This window comes from Pteronotus mesoamericanus, unplaced genomic scaffold (genome assembly GCF_021234165.1).
Source record: "Pteronotus mesoamericanus isolate MK-2021 breed Mesoamerican mustached bat unplaced genomic scaffold, CSHL_Meso_final scaffold_636, whole genome shotgun sequence".
Classification (NCBI taxonomy): domain Eukaryota; kingdom Metazoa; phylum Chordata; class Mammalia; order Chiroptera; family Mormoopidae; genus Pteronotus; species Pteronotus mesoamericanus.
Genome location: NW_026555324.1, coordinates 2117364 through 2137302, shown reverse-complemented (window position 1 = coordinate 2137302; position 19939 = coordinate 2117364). Strand labels below are relative to the sequence as shown.

The 19939-nt window shown below is 56.0% G+C and overlaps 1 protein-coding gene across 1 annotated transcript in view; it reads left to right on the top strand.

Moving 5' to 3' along the window:
* Positions 1 to 1029: 1029 nt before the first annotated feature.
* COL5A3 (collagen type V alpha 3 chain) overlaps positions 1030 to 19939 on the top strand; it is a 41343-nt gene continuing 22433 nt past the window's right edge. The window contains exons 1-31 of the mRNA XM_054562178.1: positions 1030 to 1117; positions 5011 to 5169; positions 5264 to 5453; positions 5527 to 5683; positions 6413 to 6517; positions 6853 to 7005; positions 8770 to 8886; positions 8990 to 9136; positions 10303 to 10350; positions 10424 to 10465; positions 10766 to 10828; positions 11315 to 11389; positions 11468 to 11551; positions 11741 to 11797; positions 11887 to 11940; positions 12119 to 12172; positions 12742 to 12795; positions 12876 to 12929; positions 13118 to 13171; positions 13543 to 13587; positions 13700 to 13753; positions 13924 to 13968; positions 14128 to 14181; positions 14316 to 14360; positions 15307 to 15360; positions 15453 to 15497; positions 15644 to 15697; positions 17178 to 17222; positions 17331 to 17384; positions 17528 to 17635; positions 18076 to 18129. Of these exons, the coding sequence (XP_054418153.1) occupies positions 1030 to 1117; positions 5011 to 5169; positions 5264 to 5453; positions 5527 to 5683; positions 6413 to 6517; positions 6853 to 7005; positions 8770 to 8886; positions 8990 to 9136; positions 10303 to 10350; positions 10424 to 10465; positions 10766 to 10828; positions 11315 to 11389; positions 11468 to 11551; positions 11741 to 11797; positions 11887 to 11940; positions 12119 to 12172; positions 12742 to 12795; positions 12876 to 12929; positions 13118 to 13171; positions 13543 to 13587; positions 13700 to 13753; positions 13924 to 13968; positions 14128 to 14181; positions 14316 to 14360; positions 15307 to 15360; positions 15453 to 15497; positions 15644 to 15697; positions 17178 to 17222; positions 17331 to 17384; positions 17528 to 17635; positions 18076 to 18129 (2412 nt within the window). The remainder of the gene's footprint in view (positions 1118 to 5010; positions 5170 to 5263; positions 5454 to 5526; positions 5684 to 6412; positions 6518 to 6852; positions 7006 to 8769; positions 8887 to 8989; positions 9137 to 10302; positions 10351 to 10423; positions 10466 to 10765; positions 10829 to 11314; positions 11390 to 11467; positions 11552 to 11740; positions 11798 to 11886; positions 11941 to 12118; positions 12173 to 12741; positions 12796 to 12875; positions 12930 to 13117; positions 13172 to 13542; positions 13588 to 13699; positions 13754 to 13923; positions 13969 to 14127; positions 14182 to 14315; positions 14361 to 15306; positions 15361 to 15452; positions 15498 to 15643; positions 15698 to 17177; positions 17223 to 17330; positions 17385 to 17527; positions 17636 to 18075; positions 18130 to 19939) is intronic.

Here is a 19939-nt window from a genome sequence, read left to right as displayed (position 1 = left end):
CAGATCCCACATGTCTGCTCTTGTCCAATGGCACAGGCAGCCCCATCTGGCCCCCGGGGCCTCCGCACACTGGGGAGTCCCAAGGGGATGAGGGGGGCTCTGCCTTGCTCCAGCCTGTGTCAGTGCCCTGCTTTGCAGTAGAGCCGGGCTCCCCCATTTAATGGGGGTATGTGTGAGGGTTTGGGATTGGGGCCGGGGACCCATTTGGGGAACTGAGTTGGGGAGAAGAGGCCTAGGGAGAGAGGAGGGACCTTCCATTTGAAGATTAAGCGTTTGAGGGAAATCCAGACTGGTGCTTAGGAGTCTGTGCTGAGGGTTGTGGGTGGGGCCAGGACGTCCAATTCTGGGCTTTAGGTGGATAGACGAAGGTTTGGGGCAAGTCTGGGAACTTCATTTTGGAATCTGGGGTGAGACCTGAGATGGGAAGAGGATCCCTTATTTAGGGGCCTGAAGGGAAAGTGTTGGGGTGAGGCGGTACCTCTTCTGAGGGGCTAAGCGATTGGGGTGAGGCAGGTCGGCCAGAGTTTGGTGTCAGGCTGAAACCCCACTGAGGGGCCCTCGGTGGCCCGGGAAGAATTTGGAATAAAGCTGTACCCTTAATACTAGGGCCTGGACGGAGGCTGAAGTCTGAATGAGGCTAAGATCTCCTTTGAGGGAGTCTGTTAGGAGGAAAGGTTTGGGGTAAACCTGGAACCCCAAATTCTAAGGCTGGGTGAGGGTGACCCTTCTCCTCCAGGGTGGGGTGGGGCGGGGCAGGGAGGGCCCAGCGCCCGCTCCACCCCAGCTGACCAATCAGCGCTCAGCACAAACTTTCCCAACTCCCCCTCCAGCTGTCAGCCGGCCCCCCTCCCGAGAGGCCCGCCTGGCCGGGAGCTGGAGCGCAGGGCGAGGCCAGGGCGGGGTCTCGAGCAGTCTCCTGACGGTCCCGAGTGGAGCTGGCCGCCGCGAGTGCGTGCGCCGAGCCGCGGAGCCGCCACTCCCCGCAGCCGCCCCGGCCAGTCCCCTACCCTGCGCGCGGGCCCCGCCGGGATGGGAGGCTGTCGCGGCCTCGGCCAGCCGCGGGCCGGCCTCTGCCTGCTCCTGGCCTTGCTGCAGCTTCTGCCCCGGACACAGGCCGGTGAGTCGGGAGGGAGGACACAGGACTCGGAGAGGAGGATCCAGTGGGGCGCCCAGACTCAGGGTGGAGTCAGGAAAGGCGGGCAGCGTCCGCGTTGCGCGCGGCTGCCGTGCGCTAGCGTCCGGCCGTGGGAGGTTTGCGGGTGCGACAGCTGGCGGTGGGGCGAGGAAACGTGTGGCCGCGTTTTACTAGTGGGTGAATTGGAATGAATGCAATTTGTAGGTGTGCGTGCGCGTGAGTGTGGTAACGTGTGCCTGGGCACTTGGAGTAAACTTGTGTGTGTGCGTGAGCGCCGGAATTGACCACGGGTGCACGGGTACGCGCGACGGGCTGACCTCCGAGTGACTGTGGGACTGTCAGTTGTAGAAGCGCAAGTGTGTCTGCGTGTGTGCGGAGAGGGCGGATTTTGAGAACAATCATGTGTGTTACGCCTTCTGATAGCGGGTTTCTGGGTGATGCTCTGAGGGGTGCGAGGGTGATTTTGGGGTGTAAATAATTGCCCGTGAGGAAGCGATGATGAGTGGGGCGAGTACGGGAGAGGCCGAGTCGGAGAGTCACACCTACCTTTGCGTCTCCCCAAATAGCTCTACTGTACTCTCCCTCTTCCTCCTCTGCGCCCAAGGGTCGCGCGACCACCTCCTCGCCCCGACCTCCTCCCCCCCTCGCCGCACGCCCGGAGCCGGGATCAGCACCATGGACAGGGCCGCGGCGAGGGGCGAGGCGGGGCGGGGCGGGGGCGGGGCGGGGCGGGGCGGAGGGCGGGCGGGGGCCCGAGTGGTAGCTGCTCCCCACCCCAGCTGAGCGAGCCTCGGGTGTTTTTCCCGAGGAATTTCTCAGGAGCACCCCCAAGGGTCCCGGGGGCCGCCGGACGGGTGAGTCAGCGGCTGACGCACGCCCAGCTGCGCGCATCTGGCTGGATGCCGCGCCCCCCCCACCACGCAGGGTTCCGGGTGCCGGGCACCGGCGTTTGGGTTTGGGAAGATTATGGTCCCTCGAGTAGTGGTAGAGAGGGCTTCCTTGGTCTGAGAGACCCCAGGCCAGGCCCTCTTGGAAATCCTTCCCTAAGGTAAGCTCAACCTCCCAACACACACACACACACACACACCCCACTTTCTCACTTTTTCACTTTCTCTGAGGTCCAGGGAGGTGCCTGCTCACGTGGGTAATCCCGGATTGGCCTATGCCCCATTCCCACGCTCACACATCCACACAGCCCTACGATCTCAGGCAATTATTCAGAACACAAGCCCTTGGGACACCAGGAATGTTAAACACCGGTGCCCACGCCCAGGCAGCCCCCCTGGCCACCTGCCACACCGTGACTGCTTTTGTCCCCCTCCTACACTTTCAGACTCTCACATAGGCTTCCACTGGCATTCCTACAACACCGTCAACATTCGCAGCCAGCCACGCACTCAGTGACGTGGCCACGCCCCCACGCATGACCACGGTGCCCCAACTCGAGTCTCAGCTGCTCTGGCCCCGCACTCACCTGTGTGACCTCACTGCCAAGACTCCGACTCACACGGACACGCAGCCGCACATCCAAGAGCTGAACCCAGTCTGTCCATTGTAGGCCAGATGCACACGCTGACACACCGCAGATGGCACTCTGAGACGTTCTCTGGCTCATTTGAGGTCACACATATGCACAATCTCATGCACGTGTGCCACTGCACCTGTGCACACTTGCACAGACATTCACACCTGTGCTCCCCTACACTTCTGAGGTGCCCCAGCCAGGGGGCAGCCTGGTCTCTGCTTGCCTCCCTCCACATCTGCCACCCAACCCAAGGCCTCCCTGGGCCCTGCCCCCCTCCACAGGGCAGAGTCTGTGCGGGAAGGGTGGGCTGGGTCCTTGACAGACCTCCACCCCCTAACCCTGCAGGCAAGACTCAATGCCTCTTGTGTGTCTTCTTGTCACAAAGCCAGTCACGAAAAGAAAGGGCAGTCAGTTTTTGAAAGGTCATTTAAGAAGGGCTGCAAGATTGAAGCAAAAGACATTTGAGTTAGATAGTGGGAAAGAATTTTTAAAAATTTATCGATGAGAGAGAGACATCAATTTGTTGTTCCACTTATTCAGGCATTCATTCACCAGTTGATTCTTGTACATGCCCTGACTGAGCATTGAGCCTGCAACCTTGGGACAACGCTATAGCCAACCGAGCTGTGCCGCCAGGGCTGGGACTTTTTCAACGTGAACGAACAGTTGGTCGAGAGGAGGTTTTTTCCCACTGCAGAGACTGGGGACTGGATGAGGGGAGAGCCTGGGAGAGTCACACTGTGTGGGGTCATGGATCTCAGCTCTCCCCAGGGTCCCAGCCTGGAGGGGGGCAACCGGGACGGTCATTCCATGTGGGAGTGACCCTTGCGGTTAGCAGAGCCTGGGAGCCCAGATCTTAGCCCTGGGAGTCTGTAACCCAAATACCTCTTAATGACAGTCCAGCCACAGAACTGGCAATTAGAGATAGGGTGGTGATAATGGCAGGGTTGGGGGCGGGGCATATGGAAAGAGTAGTTCACACAGAGATACAGAGAGAGAAAGGCACTGAGACAGAGACATTCAGAGAGAGAGAGATGGGAGAACAAATAAAATATCAAGAGACAGAGAGAGAGAGATGGGAGGGGGAGGGAGAAAGGGGCAGGGAGACTGATTCAGAGCTGGACATGGAGAGAGACCTGGAAAGACCTAGACAGAAAGTGGGACAGAGAGAGGGCGGGGCGGGGGAGAGAAGGAAGAAAGGGAAGAAAGAGCAGAAGGAGACTGGGGGCAGGAGGGAGCTGGGGCTGAGACGGGCTCTATAGAGTCTGGAGAGCTAAGAGTATGGCCCAGCAGGAGCTGGGAGGGGGTCCCTCATCCAAGCCCCTATCTCCCCCAAGCCTGGCCCCCTACCCTGACTTCCAATAGTGAGGTCAGCAGAGCCGCCCCCAGGGTGAGGTCATGGGCAGATCCAGTAGAATCTGGCTCCTGCCAAGAGGCCGGGTCAGGGGGTCAGTGAGACGTCTGCTGGGGGGATGGAGAGGAGGGAAGAAGATCAAGCAGGGGCTTTGGGTCCAGGGGCAGCCCCCGCCCACCCCTGCCCCAGCCATGTGGTTCCACTTAGTGCTGGCCAGCCTGGGCTGCATGGGTGGGGCTGGTCGGGCTGCTGGGATCAGGATCTGGTTGGGCCAGACTGGTCCCTTCCTTTGCTGGGATGAGAGGGAGTGGGTCAGAGGGAGGAGGTCAGGAGGTGATCGGAGAGGTGGTCACAAGGAAGTCAAAGAGGGAGATAAAATGAGGAGGTCACAGGTCAGATGGGAGAGACTGGGATAGGCACGGTAGGTGAGAGGGGATGGTTAGAGAGAGAGTGGTCAGAGGGGAGACCTGAAGTCCTCTTCATCGTAGTCACAGGGAGGGGACCATGGGTGAGAGGGGCTGAAGTGGAAATCAGAAGGAAGTGGTCAGGAGAGGTGGAAGAGGTCAGAGGGAGGAGGTGGGGAAAGATACGCAAGGAGCAAGGAGCCAAGGGGTCCTCTCTAAGTGTGTTTCCCCGGCAGGGGGCTTCAGGCCGGGAAGCGGGCCCCAGGGAGCTGGTGCGGGGGAGTGTGGAGAGAGGGTAGTCTGGCTCTGGGGCTCAGGCCAGGAAGCTTTGATTCATCCCAGAACTAGGTCAGTGTATTTTTCTCTCACTAAAACCAAGGAAAAAAAACACACACACACAACAAAACAGGAGTCAACAGGCTAATGAAGCCGGAACAGCTGCGGAGTGGGGGGGGGGGTGAGGGTCCCAACTTGCTCCCTCCCCCTGACCCACAGTTTGGGGGGGGAGCCGAGTCCCCAAGCCTGAGCCGCTCACATGGAGTTCTGAGCTAATTTTAACTGCCTTGCACACCGGCTTCTCTTTCTGCAGCAGATCCTGTGGATGTGCTGAAGGCGCTGGGTGTGCGAGGGGGCCAGGCTGGGGTCCCCGAGGTGCCTGGCGCCTGCGCCCACAGAGTTCCAGAGGGCGACCGGGCGTTCAGGGTGGGCAAGGCCAGCACGCTGGGTGCCCCCACGTGGGAACTCTTTCCAGGTAGGTCAGTGTGGGAGGGGTTGCGGGTCATCCTGGGAGCATGGGTCGCTGCTGGGTCATCCGAGCGGCCCCTTTCCCTCTGACCCCCTGTCAGATGGACACTTCCCTGAGAACTTCTCTGTGCTGATGACTCTTCGGGCCCAGCCAGCCGACCAGTCTGTTCTTCTATCCATTTATGATGAGGCGGGCGCCCGGCAGCTGGGCCTGGCACTGGGGCCGGCGCTGGGCCTCCTCGGTGGCCCCTTCAGGCCCCTCCCCCAGCAGGTCAACCTCACAGACGGCAGGTGAGTGAGGGAGGGAGAGGGTCCAAAGAATCATGGGGTGAGAAGCACCCCTCATTGAGACTTCTCTCTGCAGGTGGCACCGTGTGGCAGCCAGTGTGGATGGCAGCATGGTGACCCTGGTGGCTGACTGTGAACCTCAGCCCCCCGTGTTGGGCCAGGGGCCTCGATTCATCAGCACAGGTGGACTCGTTGTGCTGGGGACCCAGGATCTTGGGGAAGAGAGTTTCGAGGTAGGGGTTCAGTGATAAGAGAAACGGAGGCAGAGGGTGGGCGGAAGTCTGCCCTGCAGCCTGGCCTCTGGAGGAGAGACTGGAGAAGGGCGATGTCCAGCTTCTGCTTGCTGCCAGGGGGCTGGGGGAAGGGAGCCCCGCGCTTCATTGTGCTTCTCTGCGGTGTGGGATGGTGAGGCTCCAGAGCCACAAAACGATGTACTTGGCTTGTGGCGGGAGGATAAGGTTGTGATGCACGGCTGCACTTGTCATTGTGGTGGTGTGTGGTTGTGTGCAAGGCGGTTGTGATGCTGGGTGCCAGCAAGGCATGGTGCTGTGGGCTGTGTAACAGGTCTGCTGTTGGCGCGGTGGCTGTAGCTGATGACCGTGCTCTGCGTGATTGCTTTGTGTGCCACCTCCAGGAGGCCCGTGGCCTCATCCGTGTTGTTCTCCCCCTTCTTCCCAGTACCTTGAAGGGCCCCTGGCCCATAGTGGGTGTCACCATGTATCTGAGAGCTTCTGATGGCATGGATGTTGCGGGGTGTGGTTTGTGGTTGTGATTTGCTGGGACCCTGATAGAATCTTTCTCCTCTCAGTTTTGAGGGGCAGAGGGCTCACTGGGGCTGTGATGGGGCCACCCCCTCCTTATACTTAGGGTTCTTTGGGTGGAGATGTACCAGACCTTGGTGCTTGGAATGGGGGTCGGAGTCATCCTGTGGCTTCCTTCCCTGGCTCCTACCCTCTCCCCAGGGAGACATTCAGGAGCTGCTGATAAGCCCAGACCCTCAGGCTGCCTTCCAGGCCTGTGAGCGGTACCTTCTTGGCTGTGACCACCAGGACCCGACAGCGACAGCCGCTGGGGTGAGTGAGAGGCTTGTCCTGAGGTCACAGGCTGAGTCATCGCTGGCTCCAGGTCTCAGGAAGGAGTGAATTCCAAGCCCCATCCCAGGCCTGAGTGACTCCTGTCCTCAAACAGATCCTAGACACGAGTGACCTTAACCTCAGGTCACATAACTAGGTGGTCCTTAGCTGCGATCATATCATTGACCTTGACCCAGGGTCATAAGGCTGAGTGGGCTCTGGCTTCAAAACACAGGATCAATGGGCCATGTGCCAGCCTAGTCCCAAGTGACCTGAGTGATGAGGCCTCCTTGGAAGGCCTCTGGGCCTGACTGGGCGCCTCTTCCCAGGCCTCCCGGGGTGAGCCCGAATCCCCTCCCCCTCAACGGAAGAGGAAGGGAAAGGGGAAGAAAAAAGGCCGAGGTCGTAAGGGAAAGGGCAGGAAGAAGAAGAACAAGGAGACCGTGACCCTGGCTCCGTCTCTCGGCTCCCCGGAGAACCAGGTAAGGGACCTGCGACCTCTCCCTTCTGATCTTTGACTGCCCGACTTCTGGTCTCTGATTCCCACAGACGACTGGCGCCGCTTTGAAGGACTCTGTTTCTAGTCTCCCATCCCTGACTTCTGATTTCTTTTAGCTGACTGATGACTGCAGGATGGGGAGGGGGTCTGGTCCTGTCTTATGAGCTCTTCCATCTCGGCCCCCAAATTCTGGGGGGCTGGGTGGAGGGGGCACACCCAGGTGAGAACCTTATTATTAGAGGGCTGGTGCTGAGGGTACTGTGTAAGGGCAGCTGGGGTGAATGAGGGGTTCCTTAGTGCGTGTGCTGTTGCCTGCAGTTGACTGGTTGGGGCCACTGGTGAGGCTTATTTACTGGGGGGTCACTAATTGACATCGGGGGGCCCTATTTGACCTCCCTGATAGGGATTGTTGGTTTTGTGTGTCGCTATAGGGAGAGCATTACTTGAGCTCAGTGTTGGGGGGTGACCCTGTGGGAGGACACTGCGGAGGCCACCGTTGGTGTTGCGAGTGCCACTAGTGTAGGGGTGATGAGTGTGGGGTCATTACCAGGGGTCATTACTCGAGGAGGTCATCCACGGGGGGTTGCTGGTTGGAAGGCAATAGTTGGAGGAGTGACTTTCGGGGGTCATGGGTGAAATAATTAGTTTGGGAGTCCCCAGTGGGTTATTCTTTGGGAACCCACGGATGGGTCATTGGTTAGTGGAATCGCTGTTGGGTGTTAGGGGTCATTGTCTGGGAAGTACTAGTAGGGCTCACTTATGGGTATTCATTGTTGGAGAATCTCTGGCTGGGAACAATTGATGAAGGATCACTGGTGGGACTTATTAATTGGGGGGGGTCACTAGTTAGTGCTTATTGTGGGGGTGTCACTGCCTGGGGTGGTTGATTTAGGAGGTCACTGAATGGAAGAGTAACTGGTTGTGGTCATTGATGGGTCATTAATTGGGGGGCACTGTTGGATCACTGGTTATAAGAATAACCCATGGGAGGGGCAATGATGTAGATTATTTAACATTGGTTAGGTGTCTCAGCGGGGATCATCCGTCAGGGGTCCTTAGTTGGTGGGTCACTGGACAGGGGTCCTTGGTGATCCTTGGTGAAGGCTACTGGCTGGGGTCCTTGTTTAGGGCAGGGTCACTGGTTGCACTACATCTGCTCTCAGTATTAGCAGGGAGAAAGAGGTTATTACTTCAGGCCCAGAGCAGGGACACCATGAGTAGCCTGCCCCTCCCCAGGCCCTTCTTCGCTCCAGTCCCTTACCTGGGTCCCTACTGTCTTCCTCGTGCCTTTGACCCAGTTCCTCTGCAGCTGTCCAGGCCAGGAGGAGCTGCCGCTCCCTCACTTACTGTGGCCTGGCTGGCTGACTGCTAAGTGTGCCTTGGGAGAGGACATGTGGGATAGGCTTCTGAGAGTCTGGCCCTGAGTGCTGGACCTTGAACCTGAGCATTGGGCTCTGGAGCCAGCCCAGCTCTGTCTTCCAGGTTTCCCAGACCTAACTCAGCCCTCCTCCTGCTCCACACTGGAGGGCTCCCCCTGCTGGCTGTCCTGGTCCAACCCGCAATCCTTTGCCTCCAGCGGCCAGCCCACTACTCCCCCCTCCTCTTGCTTCCTGGGAGTCCTCCTATGTCCCTTCCCTCAGACAGAGGCTGGGGGTGGATGGGGTGGCAGGGCCTGTCCTCTCCTTTGCCTCCTTTTTGTCCTAACTGGCCTGACCTTAAACCTGACACTCGCTTGTCCCTTCTCCAGACCTCCTCTGACATCCCCAAGACAGAGACACCAGCTCCAACTCTGCCTCCAACTCCCACACCCTTGGTCCTCACCACCACTGTGACTATTGGCCACAATGTCACCGCCATTCCGGAGGTCAGTGGGAAGCGCAGGGGGCTGGATGGGAAGGTCCTGGGCAGCGGTGCTGGCAGATGAGGAGGAGGTCAGGGGCAAACCCGGTCCGTCCTACTGTCCTCAGGAAGAGCTGGACCCAGACAGTGGAACCGAACTGGGGACCCTGGAGACGGAGTTAGCCAGAGAAGATGAGGAAGGAGGTGGCTCCACCATGGGCCCCGACTTCCGGGCAGCAGAACAATCATCACAAGCTCAGTTCCAGATCTTTCCTGTAAGTCTGGGTGGCTGGGTTAGGCACAGGGGCGGCCACACACAGTCACATTCTCTCTCTTGCCTTTTTATCTTGCCTAGAATGCTTTCCTACCACCCCAGTGCAGTTGACAAATATTTATCGACAGATACTGTGCTGTGACAGGCATTGTGCTGATAGATGGCTCTGTGGGTGGGGTGACTCACTCAACATTTCATCTAAGCTGATGGGAAGCCACTGGCGATGGAGCAGGATCTGAGTCCAAGTTTTGAAAGCTCCTTCTGGCTGCTGAACAGCCGATGGACCATAGGGGGAGCCAGAGGGGCAGCAGGGAAAGCGGTCATCTCCGCAGCAGAGGGCGGTGGCCTGAAGGAGGGCAGCGGAGGTGCGGATAGAAACAAGCGGACAGGTTTGGGCCCTGCTCCATTTTGGCCTTGCTTCTGGAGGGGGAGCAAGATGTAAGGATGCCTGGGTAGATTCCTGACGGGCCGTTGACAGAGGCGGGGAAGCCTGAGGGAGGAGGAGGTGGAAAGTGCCAAGGGTCTCCTTGTGGATGTGATAAATGGGCAACCCCTGCCTGGCATCAAAATGGAGATGTGAAGTGGGTGGCCGGTGAGAAGATTCTGGAATGAAAGAGATGTGCTTGAGGCTTGGGGCTGATCAACAGAGAGAGGCTATTTTAAGCCAAGGAATTAGATGAAATTGCCTAGGAAAATTATGCAGACAGAGAAGGGGGCCCAGGTTCTAGCCTTGGTGTTGGATGGGGCGGAGGTGAAAAATTCTAATTAATGTACCCTAATGTGCCAAACATCGTTTTAACTTACTCATGTTTTCATGGGTTGCATACAGTCATCATTCACCTGCCGACTTTGCAGGGGGTGCCATAGAAGTTGAAGAGGTTGCTGACAGTCTCCCAGCTAGTGAGAGACAGCGGCAGGGTCAGGACCCCACAGCCGGCTCTGGGTCGGTGCCCTTCACGTGGGTGCAGCAGACCAGCTGGAAGCTGGAAGCTGAGCCGCTCGGAACATATTGGTTGAAGAAAGGGAAGCAGAGGCGGCTCAGGGGATGCACTCTGTGTGTGTGTGTGTGTGTGTGTGTGTGTGTGTGGAGCGTGAGGCTGGTGTGCTGGGGGCTCTCCGTCGGAGTCCCAGGGCTCACACCTCTTTCCTCCCCCCCCACCATGCCAGGGCACTGGAGAGAAGGGGGCTAAAGGAGAACCTGCAGTGATTGAAGAGGTGAGGGGCCCGGGGCAGGGAGAAAGTGGTGGAATATGGGCGACAGTGAGGGTAACAGTCATTTCTCCTTCAGGGACAGCAGTTTGAGGGACCTCCAGGAGCCCCAGGACCCCGAGTGAGTCATGGCTGCATGCCCCTCTTCCTGTCGTTCTCTTCCAGTTGGGGTTTCTGAGCCCTCTGGGTGCGGATTTGGGATGTTGCCAGGCCATTCAAAGACTATTGGACATGTGCAACTCAAGGATGTCAAAATAGAGACTGGGGTATAAAGGGGATGGATGCAAATTAGTACAGTGTTTGGGGGCCAGGAACGGCTCAGTGGTGGGGTGGGGAGGTCGGCATGGGGTCGGGGTCATTGGCGGGTCAGTTGTCAGCCTGGTTCACATTTTACACTTCTCATGACCTCTGTCCTCAACAGGGGGTGGTTGGCCCCTCAGGCCCTCCTGGACCCCCGGGATTCCCTGGGGACCCCGGTCTACCGGTAAGAGGCTCCCCCAGGGATATCCACCTCGGGGTGTGGGGTGCTAGGCCATGGGGCTGAGAGGCTGGGACTGGGGCGCCAGCCTGGAGCTGGGGTGGACCCCTCCTCCTCCTCCTCCTCCTCCTCTTCCCATCTGCAGGCTGTTGCTCTGGCCCTGGCTCCCCTCTGCTTCTGGGGGCCTGTTTCCTGCCTTTCTGCCTGTGTCTGTCTCTGTCTCTGAGTGTCTTTTGTCTCTGTTTTTCTCCTTATCTCTGTGTTTCTGTTTCTTGATGTCTCTTCTGTTTGTGTCTGTCTGTCTCTGAGTGTTCTGTGTCTGCCACTTTTTCTGACTCTCCCTCCCTCTACCTTCTCTGTCTTGCCTGCACCCTTCCTCCTTCTCCCTGCCTCCCTCTCTCCATTTCTCTGCCTCCACCCCCTCCTTCTCCATCTCTGTCCTCATCTCTGTCTCTCTCCATCGCTTCCTGCCTGCGCGCCTCCCTCCCTTAGGGCCCTGCCGGCCTCCCAGGCATCCCTGGCATGGACGGAGTCCGGGGCCTACCCGGAACTGTGATCATGATGCCGGTAAGAAGGATTCAGGGAGAGGGAGCCTCGGGGTGGAGCCTCTCCTCGGGGCTCCCCTCACTACCCGTTCTCTGCTAGTTCCCGTATGCAAGCGGCTCCTTCAAAGGACCCCCAGTCTCCTTCCAGCAGGCCCAGGCTCAGGCAATACTGCAGCAGGCTCAGGTGTGTGGAGACAATCGGGGGCCTGATGGGGGTAATGGGAGGGTATCGAGAAAATGGCAGAGATGGGGGAGAATGAAGGGCTAGTCAGGAGACAGGTAGGTGTTTGTCTCCTGACGATCGCTCTGGCGGGCGGGGGTGCTGGAGTCTCGTGGGAGATCTGAGGCTCTGTTGCCCCCCCTGTCTTTTCAGTTCTCGATGAAAGGGCCCCCTGGCCCAGTAGGGCTCCCTGGGCGCCGAGGCCCCGTGGTGAGTAAAGAGGCTGCATGGAGGAGGGAGATGCATCAGAGGAAAGGGGGAGCCTACTCTAATCACATCACCCGCTCTCTTCTTCCAAGGGTCTCCCTGGGTACCCGGGTCTGAAAGGAGAGATGGGAGAAGTGGGGCCACAGGTGAGATAGGTCGGGGTGGGGTCGGGCCTGCATGGGAAGGGCCTTCCCCTAGGTGCCGGTTGGGGAAGATGACAAAGGGGCTGGGGACACGCTTGTAATTGCTGCCTTTCCTGGAGAATGATTTAAAATAAGCCCTTTTTCTTATTCCTCTTTCCATTCTCTTTTCTTTCTCTTCTAGGGTCCCCGAGGCCTGCAGGGACCCGTTGGGCCCCCTGGCCGACAGGGCAAGATGGTGAGTGACTCCTCGGGCCTCAGGTTGTCTCTCGCCCGCTGCTCAACCCCCAACAGGAGCCTCAGGAGCTCCCAGGGTCTGTCGTTGGTATTGGTGGGGTAAGAGTAGAGGACCCAGAGGGGAGGCTCCACTTAGTGTGGGACGAAAGAACCTGGCCAGGCCCCAGAGTCAGGGAGGACTTGCCAGAGGAAGTGAGGCTTGGGCTGAGATCTGAGGTAGAGCCAGCTCCACAGGAGAGGAAGGGCGTGCCAGTAGGAGGAACAGCATGTGTGAAAAGAGAAGCCTGGTACATTGTGGGGAATGAACAAGGCCATTCCAGAGCATTTTCTGTGCCATGAGAAATGCACAGCAGGGCAATTAATGGAGACAGAAGAGGAAGGTTCTTAATTTTTTTGATGGCAGTGACTTGGTCTAGAACAGGGGCAATGGCTGTGAGGAGTGATGGGCAGGTGTGAGATGTCCGTGGAGGTTAAACCAATCCACACAGAAGCTCCCAGCACAGGACTCTGCATGAGGAAGGTGCTCCGTAAACGGCAGTCGGTACCCTGATGATGTCCCCTCCCCCACAGGGCCGCTCTGGAGCAGATGGGGCTCGGGGCCTCCCAGGAGACACAGGACCCAAGGTAGGCGATGGGGCCAGGACTGGAACTGGAGGACATGTCAGGGTTAAGGATCACGGCTGAGCTGGTGTCTCTTTGTGCAGGGAGACAGGGGCTTTGATGGCCTTCCAGGGCTGCCTGGTGAGAAGGGCCAAAGGGTGAGTGTGCGAGGTCCTCCCTTCCGGCTGAACCCCTCCCAACCCTCACGAGCCCCTCTGCACCCCTGGCATCAGAGCCTCCATGCCCGGGTCTGTGTCCTCACCCTTCGGGCCCCAGCTCCCTCCCTGGGGGGCCGATCTCCACCCACACCTTCCCACACTGACCTCCCCTCTGCTCCCCGCCCCAGGGTGACTTTGGCCGCACAGGGCAACCTGGCCCTCCAGGGGAAAGCGGTGAGAAGGTAAGTTTGGCGTTAAGTTAGGGGTGGTTTCGGCTAGAAAGCCAGACTCACAGTCCGAGAGGAGCAGAGCCTCAGGGGGCAGGAGGAGGGGCGAGGGCCTGCATCTGAGGCCCAGGGGGCCCCAGAGAGGCTCAGAAAGACAGACAGGGAGTTGTGGGCTAGCGCTGGAGTTAGGCGAGGAGACTCAGGATGGCAGGCCCGGGTGTGGGGTGAGGGGCCTGCATCGAGCCATCTGTGCTCAGTCAGCTGGATCCTGGTGCATGCCCTGGCTCTGGGAGCTGCCCCCCCACCCGAAAGGGCTGCCCGATGAGGAAAGGCGGTTCTCTGAGGGTCCTACCTCCCCCTCCCCGAATGCTGGTGCTTTCCCACAGGGAGCAGAGGGACCTCCAGGGCCCACTGGCCAGGCTGGGGAGCCGGTGAGTATCAGGAATCCCTGGAGCCCTTCCTTGCGTGTGGCAGGGGATGGAGGTCAGGACTCACGGGGCCTGCGAGCAGGGAGGAGGGACTAATGTTCCTACTTCCTTATAGGGTCCTCGAGGACTGATTGGCCCTAGAGGCTCCCCTGGCCCCCTGGGAAGCCCGGTGAGAATGTGTCTCCGCCCCTGCCTGTCTTCTCACCTTCCCCTGCACATCGGTCGCTGGTACCTGGTTGCTTCTCTGTGCACTTGCCTTCCCACCTGCGCCTCTCAGTATCTCAGACGCAGGCTCCTGCGCACGTGTCTGCCCTGGGCTCATGGCTTCTCCTCTCGCAGGGTGCAGTTGGAATTGATGGTGCTCCAGGTGCCAAAGGAAACGTGGTACGTATTCTACCCTCTGACCCTGATGCTTTCTGACACTCTGACCCCATGACTGTCCCTGTCCTTGTCTACTCCCACGACCTTCCCCAATGTCAACTTCACGGATGCCTCAACACCATGATCCCTCCCAGCTTCATGAAACCCCCACTTTCTCCCCAGGGTCCTCCAGGACAGCCAGGTCCCCCAGGACAGCAGGGAAATCCTGGGTCCCAGGTTTGAACTATCTTTCTCAATAACGTGGGGTGGTGATGGTCAGCTGAGGTCATAGACCACCCCCAGCCTCCCCAACTGCAGCACTCAGCAGCCCTCTCATGCCTTCCTTTGCCTTTTTTTTTAAATGTCCCCAGGGAATCCCTGGCCCCCAGGGACCCATTGGCATTCCTGGGCAGAAGGTGAGTGACAGCTCTATCTGCCCCCTTCCCCCACCCACATCTTGTCTCAGTTCTGTCTGCAGGAAAAGCTTCTCATCAGGGCCCCCTTTGTTAGCTCTGGATCATGATAAGTTGCAACCTACCCTAAACAAAGTGTCATTGCTGCGTAAGTGTAGGTTGAGAGAAATTGAAAGCCACCAAAACTAGACCGCCTAAGGGGATAGTGCTGTGATGCAGGGGAACCCTCCGAAGCCAGTCGTGGAGAATGTTACCAAGACCCCCGGGTCAGGAAAGCTCTTCTCTCTGGGGTCCTATGTTTCGGCCTTTTTTTCCCTCTGCACTTGTTCCCATCTCCCCGGGCAGACAGGCTCTGTCTACACATATTTAGTGTGTCCTTGCCTTAACTTTCATTTCCACACGATCTTGAGCTGCTTTGCTACCATTTCAGTCCACAGTTCCGCATGACCTTTTAGTTTCTTTACTCAAATTCAGCTGATCCTACTTTCTATCAGGTACATTTCAGGAGAGAGTCTGATTGGCTTAACGGGGCCAAGTCACCTGCCTCTGTTTGCAGGACGTAGGGAGTAACCTGTTAACTGTTTTTGGACATAGGGGTCACCTCATGCTTGCCAAGGCTTATCCCTCTTCAGATGAAGCTGTGGGCAGGGGGTACTTCTAAAGAAAGGGGCGTGCTTAGGGAAGTCTCTGACTTCAACACGTCTCTCACCGTCTTTTCCATCCCTTATCTCAGCCCTCCCAGACGTGGAGGTTTCTGGGGCTTCGGGAGGGGAGGGGCTTAGCCAGGGTCACAGAACAAGTCTGGGTGGAGCTGGGGTTAGATTTCCTGACCCAAGGGGCCTGCCTGTTCTGGAACCTTGATGAAGCTGCATGTCTGAGTAGGGCTGTTCCTGGGGGAACGCTAGGCTCTGAGACCCTCTGTGTCCTCCTGCTGTTTATTACCTTCCAGGGTCTCCCTGGACACCCAGGAATTCCAGGCCTCACTGGATCTGATGGCCCTCCGGTGAGAACTGAATGCTGAAAGGAGGAAAAAGAAAGGGGAGGCTTGGGAATCTGGGTGGTCAATGTAGGTCTCTGACAACTTATTTTTCTCAGGGTCATCCAGGCCCTGAGGGCCCCACAGGAGAGAAAGGAGCCCAGGCAAGTGAGCTGGAGAGAGGCTGGGGTGGGGACAAGCGGTGGCAGGCGGGGCAGGGCCAGGGCTCAGGGGCGAAGGAGAGGCGTGCGGACACTGAGGAGCAGGAAGGGGAGAGGACAGGGCGGCGCTAATCTTGTCTTCATCTCAGGGTCCGCCAGGGTCGGCAGGCCCTCGGGGATATCCTGGACCCCGGGGTGTGAAGGTAGGTGAGAGCTGGGGCCTGCAAGTAGGGGTGGTTCATTAGCATTGGCATCGGGGAACCTGCTCCATCAGGAACATCTGCATGTGTGATGAGAGGAGTCAGTCCACCCGTGTACTTACGGGGAGTGGGCTTTGGGTCGGAGCGGCAGTGCGGAGAAGTACGTGTGTTACTTGGAGCTGAACAGCCAAAGGACAGCATTACAGGGTAGTCATCACCTTCTAGGTGAGAACAGTTGAGAACATTTGAAGCTGAGCCCATTTTACTGTAAGGACATATGCCATGTCCAAGTCCAGGTCAGCACACTGTAGGCAAGCAGAGGGTTGTTTTAAAGGTCCAGCCCAGAGTCATGTGACCTATAAGCACCACAGCGTGGGGATGATCCGAGAAGCTGCACTGTGGCTCAACAGAGGTGCGCTGTTGACCAAGTGCAGGGACAACAGAATTCACATCTATTTGGTAGCTAAATCTAGTTACACTGTAGCCAAGCACAGGCACTCTTATCTGTGGTCTAAGAACAGAGTTTGGTGGTAGCCAAGAGTGGCTCTGCACAGTGTTGCATTGTATACAAGCTTAGTTGTGCTATGATTAGAGAGGAGGCTATACTATGGCAGGCCAGAGTTATGTGGGTGGCTAAACTCAGAGTTACACTGTAATCAGGCATAGTTATATATAGGTGAAACAGTTGTTATTACTGGTTGCATTGAGTCTAGTTGCATTGTAGCCAGGGCCCGAGAATAGTTGTTGCCAACCAAGCTCAGTTACATTGTGGCCAAGAGAATTGCCCTGTGCCTGGAAGTCAGGCTTTTGTCAAAAAACAGTAGATTGTATCCAAGTGCAATATCTTTATTATTGAGCACTGTGCTCAGTTATATGGTGTCTCCCTGTGGTGGAGACAGTCATGCTATTGTCAAAACACATAGTTAGACAGTATCCTAGTGTAAATCATTGTTGTCTCTGAGCTCAGTTAAACTGTCGCCAAGGGCTGCTTCCCTTGGAGCGCAAACCCAGAGTTTGGTGTGAGCGGCATCTGGGCTTGCACTGAGCAATCTCACTGTAGCCAAGGACAGACCTGCCTTGTTGCCAGGGACAGAGTCACATTGTAGCCAGTAAATGGAGAACATTCCTTTGCTTTAGAGTGAGGCTGAGACCTGGAATGTTCATCTTCCTTCCCCTGCCAGAAGGAAATGTGGACACAGTGTCCCCAGGAGACAGGGATTAATTACTTGGAAATTTGGCCTTCCCTGAACATCTCCACACAGATGACCTTGGAAGGCTGCCAGGGAGAAGGGGTGGGGAGAGGCAGCTTCCTCTCGCACACCACACTGGTGGGCTTTCGGAAAGACCGCTCTCTCTGAGGCTGCCCCTGCCCCACTCTAGCCCAACATCATCTTGGGACTGTCCTGGCTGTTACGGGGCAGGGGACTGAGTTTGGGGCCCTTCTTAAGCAGGGGAGGGACCTGAGAGCATTTTTATTTTTCAGGGCACCTCTGGCAACCGGGGTCTTCAGGGGGAGAAAGGCGAGAAGGTGAGAAGGGAGGGGGTTCCTTGGTGGGGAGAGCCAAAATAATGGGGCTCTGCTTGTGTCCCTTCCCCGAAACCCTGACTTCTGACCTCTGTACTCTCCCCCATTCAGGGAGAGGATGGCTTCCCAGGCTTCAAGGGTGATGGGGGGCTTAAAGGTGACCGGGTAAGATGGTCTCCAGATAAGGGGTCTTGTGGGTTTGGGGGACTCGGGGAAGACAGGGAGGGGCAAGGTGGGGCTAAGATAGGGGGTTGGAGGGAGCAATAGTGACAAAGGGACCGATACAAGGCTTCTCCTTTCTATTCCAGGGACCCCCTGGACCCCCAGGTCCCCGGGGAGAGGATGGTCCTGAAGGGCTTAAAGGGCAGGAGGGGCTGCTTGGTGAGGAGGGGCCCCCTGGCTCCGCCGGGGAGAAGGTGAGTGGACCTTAATCGCCCCCTCCAGTCTACTCTCCAGCTTCTCATTCTGTGCTTACAGAGTCCCTGGCCTTCTGCCTTCTTCCCTCTGCCCTTTTTTCTCCAGCCTCAGGAGACTGCTGCCTCCTTATGGTCTCCTTTAATTCCTCAGCTCAGCATTGCAGAGCAATCTCATGCATGCAATCTGATTTTTATTCCCATAACAGCCATGTGCAATGGGCATTTAAATCCCCATTTTATAGACAAGGAGACTGAGATTTTTGGAATGGTTGGATGAGCTGCCCAGGGACAGGCCCCTCCCAGGCAGGAGCCAGGGCCGGAAGCCACGTTTGCCCGAATCTCACCCTGCTGCTGCTTCTACCATGTACCAGCCATCCTACCCTTTCCCCTCTGACCTCCAGGTTGCAATGGCTGACCTCTGTTCCATAATCTCTCTGCAGGGCAAACTTGGGGTGCCAGGTCTCCCAGGTTACCCAGGACGTCCGGGCCCTAAGGTAAGACGCTAGGGGGTGAAGCAAGGGCAAGGGCAAAGTTCAGAGACTGATTAACCTCTGGGGGCCTGGGCTGTGGACTAGGGGGTGAGCTGTCCACCCCATGGATCATTGATAAACAGCATAAGATATGAGCTTTGGCAACAGACAGACTTGGGCTCGAACACCCACCCATCAGCTCCTATGTGCTCCTGGGGAAGTCACCCCTTACTGCCTAAGGGACCCCGGGCAAGTCTCTTGAGCCCGTGTTTTTCAGTTGCACAATGCAGACACCAGTAGTATCTATTTGATCCATTTGATTATAATAATGATGATTTTATGATAATAAAATTGTAGGATCTTTCTTATTTGGTGTGTTGAAATTGGTTCAAACATAGCCAGTAAGGAGAAGAGTCATAAAAATACATATCTTGAATTAGTTATAACTTATGTGCTTACATAAAAATGTGTGTGGCTTGCCAGTGTTTTGATGGATAAGGCTACCGATTAGACATGTCTTTCTGCCAAAGCCACGCCCATATTACATTACTAATGATTTATAGTTTTTATTTATATAAAGTGGAGCAGAAGCTTAAAGACATTTAGGGAGCTGTCTCAGTGTAGAGCCCTCCCGGAGTTTCATGGTTTTGCCCTCTCAATCGGGCAAGTTGTCTTGTCCATGTCTAATTCGACAGCAATTTTTTAGTGACTCCCCTTTATAGTCAATATTATCCATTTAACTTAGACTTTTACAAAGTTTAATCTTGATTGTATTTTTTCCCATTACCATTTAGTCTCTTTATACCCCCCACCCCCAGCAATCACCACACTAGTGTCCGTGAGTACTTTTTCCTTTTTGTTCAATCCCTCCAACTCCCCCGCCCCCACTAGCTGTCATCTGTTCTCCATCTATGTCTCTGTTTTGCTTGTTCAGTTTGTTCATTAGATTCCACATATGGGTGAAATCATACGGTACTTGTCTTTCTCTGACTGGCTTATTTCGCTTAACATAATGTTCTCCAGGTCCATTCATACTGTTGCAAACAGTAAAGTTTTTATCTTTTTTATGGCCAAGGAGAATTCCATCATGTAAATGTCTCATGGTTGTTTTATCCACTCATCGATTGATGGACACTTGGGCTACTTCCATATCTTGGTGATTGTAAATAATGCTGCAGTGAACATAAGGGTGCTTATGTTCTTTCAAATTAGTGTTTTGGTTCCTTCGGATATATTCCCAGGAGTGGGATCACTGGGTCGAAAGGCAGATCCGTTTTTAAGTTTTTGAGATATCTCTGCACTGCTTTCCACAGTGGCTGCACCACTCTGCATTCCCACCAACAGTGCAAAAGAGTTCCCTTTCTCCACATCCTCAGCACTTGTTTGTTGATTTATTGATGATAACTATTCTGATAGGTATGAGGTGATATCTCATTGTGGTTTTGATTTGCATTTCTCTGATGATTAGTGACATTGAGCACTTTTCATGTCTATTGGCCATCTGTGTGTCCTCTTTGGAGAAGTGTCTATTCAGGTCCTTTGCCCACTTTTTTTTTTTAAATTGGTTTATTTGTTTTTCTGGTGTAGAATTTTGTAAGTACTTTATAAATTTTGGATATTAACTATTTATCAGATGTATCAGCAAATATGTTCTCTCATTCTGTGGGATGTCTTTTTATTTTGTTGATGTTTTCCTTTGCTGTGCAAAAACTTTTTAGTTTGATGTAGTTCCATTTGTTTATTTTTTTCTTTTATTTCCCTTGTCTAGGGATATATGTCCAATAAAAAATTTCTGTGAGCAATATCCAAGTTTTAGCTGTCTATGTTTTCTTCT